Source organism: Nematolebias whitei, chromosome 8, assembly GCF_014905685.2.
Source record: "Nematolebias whitei isolate Nwh7 chromosome 8, NemWhi1, whole genome shotgun sequence".
Taxonomy (NCBI): Eukaryota; Metazoa; Chordata; class Actinopteri; order Cyprinodontiformes; family Rivulidae; genus Nematolebias; species Nematolebias whitei.
Genome location: NC_056505.1, coordinates 26,280,557 through 26,290,141, shown reverse-complemented (window position 1 = coordinate 26,290,141; position 9,585 = coordinate 26,280,557). Strand labels below are relative to the sequence as shown.

The 9,585-nt window shown below is 43.7% G+C and overlaps 2 protein-coding genes across 2 annotated transcripts in view; one reads left to right on the top strand and one right to left on the bottom strand.

Annotated features, from left to right (window-relative positions):
- acsl2 (acyl-CoA synthetase long chain family member 2) overlaps positions 1 to 4,867 on the top strand; it is a 180,440-nt gene extending 175,573 nt beyond the window's left edge. Inside the window, exons 6-19 of the mRNA XM_037681113.1 lie at positions 629 to 807; positions 931 to 963; positions 1,171 to 1,222; positions 1,386 to 1,459; positions 1,775 to 1,852; positions 1,957 to 2,091; positions 2,179 to 2,313; positions 3,271 to 3,439; positions 3,515 to 3,603; positions 3,914 to 4,030; positions 4,110 to 4,253; positions 4,359 to 4,460; positions 4,550 to 4,621; positions 4,707 to 4,867. Of these exons, the coding sequence (XP_037537041.1) occupies positions 629 to 807; positions 931 to 963; positions 1,171 to 1,222; positions 1,386 to 1,459; positions 1,775 to 1,852; positions 1,957 to 2,091; positions 2,179 to 2,313; positions 3,271 to 3,439; positions 3,515 to 3,603; positions 3,914 to 4,030; positions 4,110 to 4,253; positions 4,359 to 4,460; positions 4,550 to 4,621; positions 4,707 to 4,841 (1,514 nt within the window). The 3' untranslated portion in view covers positions 4,842 to 4,867. The remainder of the gene's footprint in view (positions 1 to 628; positions 808 to 930; positions 964 to 1,170; positions 1,223 to 1,385; positions 1,460 to 1,774; positions 1,853 to 1,956; positions 2,092 to 2,178; positions 2,314 to 3,270; positions 3,440 to 3,514; positions 3,604 to 3,913; positions 4,031 to 4,109; positions 4,254 to 4,358; positions 4,461 to 4,549; positions 4,622 to 4,706) is intronic.
- A 498-nt stretch (positions 4,868 to 5,365) lies between these two features.
- The window catches only part of bin3 (bridging integrator 3), a 36,371-nt gene continuing 32,151 nt past the window's right edge, over positions 5,366 to 9,585 (bottom strand). Inside the window, exons 8-9 of the mRNA XM_037681109.1 lie at positions 8,673 to 8,807; positions 5,366 to 6,753 (exon numbers count right to left, since the gene is read on the bottom strand). Of these exons, the coding sequence (XP_037537037.1) occupies positions 6,607 to 6,753; positions 8,673 to 8,807 (282 nt within the window). The 3' untranslated portion in view covers positions 5,366 to 6,606. The remainder of the gene's footprint in view (positions 6,754 to 8,672; positions 8,808 to 9,585) is intronic.

Here is a 9,585-nt window from a genome sequence, read left to right as displayed (position 1 = left end):
ATTACCAGTACATACCTAACCCTAAACCTAACCATTACCAGTACATAGTTAACCTTAAACCTAACACATCCTCTATCCTGATGCAGGCTCAATAATCCAGGTAGAAAAAGCACAGGCCACGTAACTAGTTAGCTAGTTAACTAGTTACGCGGCCTGTGCTCTACAATTTTTTTGTCTTGTTTTCTTGTTTTGAATGTCCAGAGGACCAGATTTAACTTTTTTGGACTTTAACACATCCTCATTTCACACCTTAGTCCTAAACCTAACCCCTATCCCAATAACAGCACTTTTTTATGGGACCTGTGCTTTTGGCCCCTTAAGAAGCAGTTGATCCTCACACTGTAGTATAAGTTGGAATATTGGGCCTTACTTTAAGAAAAAAACTTAAAAAAATTACTCATTTTGATACAGGTACAATCTGTAATGCAACTGTTCAGTTTAGGTTGAGTTTAACTTTTGAAAGACAGATAAATTAGTGCTGTGACATCACATCAAGATTTACTTCAGAAAATGACCCAAACTGAAAGATGTTGGTTCTTGACTGAACGTCACGTTCAGTTTTGGTCATGATGATGCAGCTTGTTGGGATTTATTTACATTCATTGTGTGTGTGTGTGTGTGTGTTCAGCTGAGATAACACTAGTGATCTGTGACAAAGAGGAGAGGGCAGCATCTTTGCTGGAGTGCAAAGAGAAAGGCACGGCTCCAGGAATCTCCTGCCTGGTTCTCTTCACCGACTTCAGCCAAGCGTTTGCGGAGCGGGCGAAGAAGTGCGAGGTGGAGGTTTTGAGACGGGACCAGCTCATGGTGAGTGGGAGGAAGCACCACAGTAAATCAGTCCTTCCAATGCGCTCGCCTTTAATCGGACAGTCGGTGATGAGGTACGAACTGACACAAGCCCTTATCTTTATTTGATTTGCATGTTCCCAGGAGCTGGGGAAGCAGAACCTCAGAGATCCTGTGGTGAGTTTACCTTCTCTCGTCTCTCAGCTGCGGCGTCACCGCATCAAACCGCCTCGTGTAAACAGCTGATCTCCCTCTAAGTGCTCGCCTGACAGCCCTGTCTCATAAGATATCATTAACACTAACTTGTAAACAGGACTTGGACACAGAGTGGAGGAAGCTGTAAGTCATATATTTTCTTTCTTTCTTTCTTGCTGTGTGTTGTAGCCACCCCAGCCTCAGGATCTGGCAGTGGTTTGCTTCACCAGTGGAACCACAGGTACGTCTGATCTCAGAAGCCCCCCTCCTCCCATAATTATAGCTCTCTCCCATCATTAGAGAAACGTCCTTCAGTACCCACTAACAACCTGTCTTTATGGTGCCACTGGAGGTTCCCCTTTGCTGTGCAGGCCACTGCAATAATCTCTTGTTTATTTATCCAGGGAAGCCTAAGGGAGCCATGATCACCCACGGCAACATCGCCTCCAATACTTCCTCTGTCATTAAGATCCTGGAGGTCTGTCTAAACTTCCACCTCCTTGTCTAATTGAGAACAGCCTCGCAGCTAGCATCACTTCCCATCTTCTTGTTTTTTGCCCCCCCCCCCCCCCCCCCCGCTGTGTTTAATGGTATGATTAATTGGATGTTTGATCGTTCGTGTCGCTGCGACGTACTTTAACTAATTGCCCCTGTCTAAAGATTGCGCTGTCTAACCGCTGTTAGAAAAGCCATCCAGCATGTTTGATCGCCCATGAGCCTTCGCTCGGCGCTGCAGCCTGAGTGTAATGTCTCCCCTGAGCTTTTGCTCACTTCATGTCTTGTTTCCTCTCAGGGTTCGTTTGTGATCACTAAGGAGGACGTGTCAATCTCGTACCTGCCGCTTGCCCACATGTTTGAGAGGATGATTCAGGTTGTAGCTCCTCTCAACACATTTTTCTTTTTCTTTTGTTTTTTTTTCCTGAGTGAGACTTTTGCCTGCAAATCCTTAAAAAATGAAATCTGTTTTTCTCACAGCTCACTATGTATTACTTTGGAGCCCAAGTCGGATTCTTCCAGGGGGACATTTCTCTTCTTATGGACGACATTAAAACACTCAAACCCACCCTCTTCCCTGTTGTACCTCGTATACTCAATCGAATCTACGACAAGGTCAGCGAAGGATTGACACACATAGATTAGTTGATGTAGCCAACCCTGAGGAGGCAGCTTGTATTCGATTCATTCATTTCTTTAAAGATCCAGGGTTCAGTGACCTCTCCGTTTCAACGGGCTTTGCTCAATTATGCTGTGAGGAGAAAACAGGTGGAGCTCCGCAATGGGATCGTGCGAAACAACAGTCTGTGGGACAAACTGGTGTTCAGGAAAGTTCAGGTGAGTTTCTGAAGGCTCCCGTCGTTTGTATGGACCATATCTTTAATCATCTGCTGACGAAAGTGAAGGTGGATGATACCCGTCTGTTCCCACATCTCATGAACCTCTGGAATAATTTTAATGAAACCTGAATTAAATGTACCTGTACAACTAAAGTGCCGAGTCAATCCACTTCAGGATGGCTGGTACAGGTATGCAACCTAAGCCCATATCAAAATGGCTACAACTTACAGATACTGAGCTAACATTTGATATGGTAGTAGCCAAGAGTCGCCCTCAGTGCATACTCTGAGGACCAACTCATCTTGCAATGACATCAAACCTAAGCATGTACAAGATTTGACCAAACTGGCTACAGCGTCACTCGTTTATTTCTCATCAAAAGGTGATCTTAGTTTATAATTCTGGCTTGAAAAGCAGCCGCTGATCTGCAATTCTTCAAGGAATCCTAGGCCTGTAGTCACTCAGGAGCCTAAATAATCCATCAGGTGCAGAGTTGTGACCCAGATTGCACCATCAGCACATTTTGATCTACAGTAGTTGCATCTTTTTTTTTGTCTTTTCTTTATTTTCTTTTGCATAAAAGCATTGGATTTCTGTCATAAATTACTTTTTTGTGACCTTCTAACTTTGTAGTTTTGACCACCTGTGCTTGTACCTAGAGCACTTGATGTTTGTCTGCACATTTGAAACAAGCAGCCTCACAAATAGCAACAAATCTGAATTTTTTTTCCCAAGAGAGGCACCATTGTTCCAGCTATTGGTGCCAACTTCACGTGCAGCATATTGGCCCTGTGGGAGTGTATCAGATAGATATTCACACATGCTGAAAACAAATGTTTTGTCTCCCTGCGTGCACTCAGATGGAAAACTATGACCGAGGGTACAGTAGTTAAAATGCAAATGAGTTTGGATCCATGTCACGACTGTGTTTAAAGTTCACCTTTTTGCTTGCAGGCCAGTTTAGGAGGTAATGTTCGGTTTGCCCTGACTGCCTCTGCACCCATCTCCTCCTCGGTGCTGTCCTTCCTCAGAGCCACCCTGGGCTGTGTAATCTGCGAGGGCTATGGACAGACGGAAAGTACCGGAGGCTGCACTTTCTCCTTGGTAGGGGACAACAGCGCAGGTAGTGCCTTTATTTTGAAACGCGTGTAGCAGGTTACTTCTTTCTCAGCTCATATGTGGATTATCTCAATTTCAGGTCATGTTGGCGCTCCTGTACCGGGGGTCATGGTCAAGCTGGTAGACATCCCTGACATGAACTACTATGCCAAGAATGGAGAAGGAGAGGTGAGAAAATGGGAAATACACTATAGATATTATATAGATATTTTGTGTCTAGATTACAATGGTTCCCAACCCTGGTCCTTGAGGAACGCCGTTCTGCATATTCTAATTGTTTCTCTGCTTTAACACGTGATTCAGTGATTTACTTAAGTTCTGAAGAAGCCTGTTAATGACCCATTCATTCAAATCAGGTGTGTTGGAGCATAGAACTAAACCATGCAGGATGGTGCTCCTCAAGGACCACTGGTTAGGACCACGGTTGGGGAACCACTGGTTTAGAAAGCATTTTGAAATGTTACAATTTTGTCTGTAGATTTGTGTCCGTGGCCCCAGTGTGTTCAAAGGTTACCTGAAGGACCCAGAGAGGACAGCCGAGGCCTTGGACAGCGATGGCTGGCTGCACACTGGGGACGTTGGCCAGTGGCTTCAGGTAAGACCAAACGATAACGATTTATTCACACCAATTTCCTCCAAGTATGCTGAAGTTCCAATGAACACCGTTTTGTCAGAATGGCACGCTGCGCATCATTGACCGGAAGAAGCACATCTTCAAGTTGGCTCAGGGGGAGTACGTCGCTCCGGAGAAGATCGAAAACGTCTACCTGCGATCTGTTCCTGTGCTCCAGGTGTTCGTTCATGGAGATAGTTTACAGGTGCATTACACGAAAGGAATTCATGGATTCATAAACAAAGCTGCAAATAAATATTTATTGGTGCAAGTTAAATGCTTGACGTTCTCCTGTACGTCATGTCTCCAGTCTTACGTCGTAGGAATAGTTGTGCCTGACAAAGAGGTGTTTGTCAACTGGGCCAAGGAGCGGGGATTTGTTGGCTCCTACGAGGAGCTCTGCCAAAATCCTGTAAATCAAATTTCTATTTGTTTTTTTTAAACATTTTCGCCATCTAAGAACTTGACACGTGGTTTAAAAAACAAATTGTCTTCCAACAGGATGTAAAGAACGCCGTATTAGCAGACATGAGATCATTGGGGAAAGAAGCAGGACTGAAGTCCTTTGAACAGGTGAGCCGTCTCCACTAGTTCATTTTACAATCTGCAGCGAAGCAGCTCGCAGTAACTTCTGCTGGAACCCTTTGCATCTTCGCAGGTGAAAGATCTTTATTTGCATCCAGAGACGTTCAGCATGGCCAACGGCCTTCTCACGCCCACCCTGAAAAGCAGACGGGCCGACATCCGCAGAGTGTTTCAGGAGCAGCTGTCCAGCATGTACAAGACGATTTAATCCACACAGCGCCCGAGGGTCACCGGTCCACGCAGGAACACAAATTAGTGCTGAAGCTCCAACAGTGCCTCGTGTAGAAACCTACAACTGGATGGATTTGATACATTTTAACTCCTGTCCACCTTCAGTCACTTTATTATTATTTTTTTTTTTACACGAATGTTTCATATTAACAGATGTTCCCGATACAAATTCATCTGCCTTAAGACATTTATGGACATAACTTCATAGTAAAAGGATTTTTATGCTACACTACTTTTCTAGTATTTTTAAAGGGGTTTGAACATGAAAGTTTATTAACTATATCTGTCATATTGTACAGTTGTTCGTCTTTATCACCACAGTATAAGCTCTCTACAAACATCTCTTTATAATTTTAGGTAAATCTATGAATGGACCTTTTCAACCTGCAATGATTTGTCAGAAATAGAGAACTTTTAAAATCTTAAGTCTTAATGAGAAACGATAGCTGCCGATGATTAAATCAAGCCTTTATGAAAATACAATTTGTTTTTTCTCCATAGTTCATTTACTTAACGTTTGATTACAGTTTACAACAAATTGTCATTAAAACAAACAAACTAAAACTAAAGAATTCCTTTAGTTCTGTTCAAATTAAAATAATCTAAACTACTGGTAAGTAAAAAAGTACCTTCATTAGTAAAATTAATTACTTGTAACAATCAGCCCGTGTCACAGAACAACTTAACCTTAAGGTCTAAACCAGAATAAATAATCTACCCATTGGGCCAGAAAGAAAACAATTTAACGTCACAAAAGATGAGACGGTGTGTCTTTCATGCTGAAGCTGTGCCCAACAGTGGAAACAAAGGAGTGCAATAGCAGTATGACTTCATCCAAAATAAGAGGCCAAAAACAAAAACTGGCTTCCAGTTCTAGTGTTGAGGGTGAAAAGGGACTCTGTAGCATCCCAGAAATGTGTGAGCTTCTTTGCTAACGCACTTAACCAACAATAGAACAAAGGATTGGATGCTGCGAACAAAAGGAGTGAGCGTCATCATGAGGGATGTCCACTAGAGGGAGTGCCAGCACTTGTTTTCTTGGTGCACAGGTTCGCTCTCCTTCCTGCCCGAGCCTCGTGACCTCAGCGCTGCACAGGTCATGTCCCACTTCACACAGGTTACATTTAAAGCCAGAACAATAGAGGCACATTACACAAAGGTGATGTTACTATGTTTACAATTTTAAACCCAAATTACAATAAAAAACCCTCAGAACTCACATAATTAGAAAAGGACAAAAATAAACAAAAAACTAGTGTTGTGGACAATAACCTGTTATCAATTTAACAAGAAACCTGCACCGTTTGTAATTTCAAGAATAATGACTGAAAACATCTTTGAAAGACCAGCACAGCTGATGAGACTTGTAACAAATCATTACTGTTCAAATTCAACTTGAAAGAACAAGCAGCTCTAAGCACAGTGTAGTGTAACCCTGATATAACCAGCTCTGACTGAATCTGCTTGATTTTTTAATGTAAAAAAAAAAAAAAATTGTCTTTATTTGTCACTTGGCTGATGGCTTTGTTAATGTGGCTTTCAGCTGCTCTGATTTGAGAATGACACACGAGGTTGTAGTGCAACAAGAAAAAGGGGGGTGGGGTTGTGAGGCTGCAACAAAACAAGCCCATAATCAGGTTAAGGCCACTGCTGTCCGTCTGAACTCCAGAGGAGCTTGGAAAGAGAGCAATCCATTCAGAGAGGCATGAAAAGAGCACGTCCCGACGTTCAGCTTTCCTCCCTCAGTCGTTGGCGACAATGGACAGAGAGCGCAGCTCGCTGAGCTTGGCCTCAGTCTCCCTCTGCCTCTGCTCGTCAGTCAAAGCAGCTTGGTCGATCTGCTCCGTTAACTCGCTGAAGATCTTGTACATTTCAGTGAAGTAGACCACCTGGTGGGTACAGGAAAACAGACATTTTGTCACACTACTGAAAAACAACTCCATTTGTCCTCTTGAAGATTTTAAACAGGGTCAATCCACAGTTTCTTAGATATGTCAAGAAGAATCCCACATTTATATCCGAACTGCTGCACTCACTCATCCCGTCCTGCTTTTACACAAGTCTGCAGCTGCTGCTCTCACAGTCTCCTAATGAGAAGTGATTGGAGAAAAGGGTGCCCACAGAAATCTAAATACTGTCAAAGCCCCCCCAAAAGTCCAGCAGTTCAGTAGCTGCGGACCCTGCTTCTCTCTCCCCATCTGAACAAGACATAGAGTGTTTGCTGAAAGCTTTCTTGACACTTCCCACCCCTGCTTCTTCCCCTCGGTGCATGAGTCAGGCTCCCCAGAGAGTTGCTTTGATGATTAATAGACTTTAATCACATTACAAGACTCAGGAAGAGTAGGCAGAGAATGAAAGTACAGGGAAATACAACCACTTGAAACCCACAAGCGTGTCTCAATATTTACACAAACAGCAATACAAGCGATGGCCGTGCTCTGAAGGGGACATCTCTGAAACAGCACATGCTTTTCACTGCAGGCAGAACAAGATGAACCGAGACAGCAGAAGAAGAGTATTCATTCACATAAATTGTCAACAAAGGAAGAATTATTTGTTGACTGAGGACTTTTCCATAGGCATTATAGACACAAGCAGCCAAAAGAAGAATGTCAGAGTCTAAACCACTTTATACAAGCTTTTTTTTAAGAGCTCAGCCTGAAAGACGTTGCCTGTTTACACCGAAATTTGCCACCTAAACCACATGAGTGGGCCATAAGTATTGGGTTACTGCTGTTTGTAGGGGTAAAACGGATACATTTCTTTCCCTCAAAAGCGACTTGTTGAAAGGGCCATCGGAAATGTCCATATGACCAGTGATGATAATGTACACCAGATCAGTGTGCTCTCTAACAAAAAACACCTTACAATTACTCAAGTCACCACTTGGCGTAAATGTACGCTCGCACAACTGGGACTGCCTGTGACAGAAAAGACAGATCCGTGAGTTAAAGCAAAACTTTAATGTGTTGAACACGTCAGCGTTTGATTCATGTTTGTATCCAGGTTGCATTTTGACATCGAGCCAATTTATTGAATAATTTCGCAACACGTCCACACACTATGCAGGAAAATCAACTCAACAAGTAACTGTGTGATTTGTTAAATAAATAAAAGATGCCGATTCCTGAGCATCTGCACAAGTGGACAGATCAGGCTGTGGCTCTGCTCAGGATTACTCAACAAAAGCAGCCGTTGTGCTTTTATCTTCTGCTGCAGGGAAAAAGGGACGCCAAGGATGAAACTGTGCACGAAGCTCAGGATCAGGTCGACTGACCACCCACTTGTTGGTGTGTGCGAGTCGATATGAAAACAGGACAACAGGCAAAAAGGATACTAGTAGGATCTAAAATCCCCCGAAAACTAAAGGTCAGTTTGAATACAAACATTTTGCGATGGGCACAGTAACATACCTCATCTGCTAATCTGAAGTTCAAAGTGCATCACAGGACTCCTTAATGGTCATTAGGTCTGAGATAATCTAGTTTACTAATTAGGAGTGTGCCAGTGACCGTTCCAAAGAGGAAATGGCATGGCCAAGCAAGAGGGGAGGGAGGGGGGGGGGGACATGGTGGCGCTAACTTCAGACACCCAGCTGCTTAAAGACAAACCTTCAGGTTGGAGGACTGCTCACAGCGGAGCCAGACAGATCGCAGCAGTGTGGGTCGTCACCGGGGGTTAATCACATTAGGAGTGCAGGGTGGGGGACCGACTGCCCGAGTTAAACACACCCTTCATCAGACCTGTTAACAGCACACTGCTTGAAGGGCGCGTCTGCAGCAGAGGGAGCCTCTTCAGCTCGACTAACCTGAGCACGGATAAGAGCCTCAAAGCTGGGCTGGAAGTAGTCGATGCGGCTCTGGTAGAATTTGGGCATCTCGTCCAGCAGCTGTTTGTTCTTGGCCTCGAAGTCCTCCTTGACCGGCTTCAGCTCCTCTTTTGCCTGGAGTGTGGAAAAAAAGACGAGAAACAAAAGCATGGGTCACAAATCGCCCGTTCTAAATTTAGACATGAGGTCGCCAGTTAGTGCATGCTGTAATTCATTTGACTAAGAATTTCTGAGTCAGGAAAATAAATTGTGCAGAAGTTAGCTATAGGTAAAATCATTAAATAAACCAACAATATTAGTATTTTCTTATTGTTATGAAAGATATTCGCCTAATTCCCACGGAGATGCTGTGCAAAAAAAAAGGCTGTAATCACGACCACAGTGAGGAGGAGTGGGTAATGTGGGCAGACTTGGCTGTGAGTGGACTCCAGCACCACTGATCTCCGTGTGAATGTATTAGTGGGTAGTCTGCTGTAGGCATGGAGTTATGGAATGCACAATGAATAATTGTGAAAGGGTGAGAATTTTTATTAAGTGGAAGCGGGGAGTTGAAATAACTATACAACAACATATTGTTTATTTGCTCCATGATGCCATGTTCTCTTCCTCATGTTTCTTTTTTTTTTTTCTCCACACGTGAGTTAAAATGACAAACATGTTGTGTAAGAATCATTTCTTTAAGTGCACAAGGATTCAAAGGGCAGGGATGTAGGGCCTCTTCAAGGCTTTGTTCCCCTGACAGTGCTTTTCTCAGAGTGTGTGGGAGGCTCACCATGTGAGGATGTGTTCGAGGCAATAGCATAGGCAACCATGCAGCACCGTGTGTGAATGTGTGCGCTTCTGTACTGGCCTCATGGTGTGTGTGTATGCGCATCTACAATTCTCAATTACG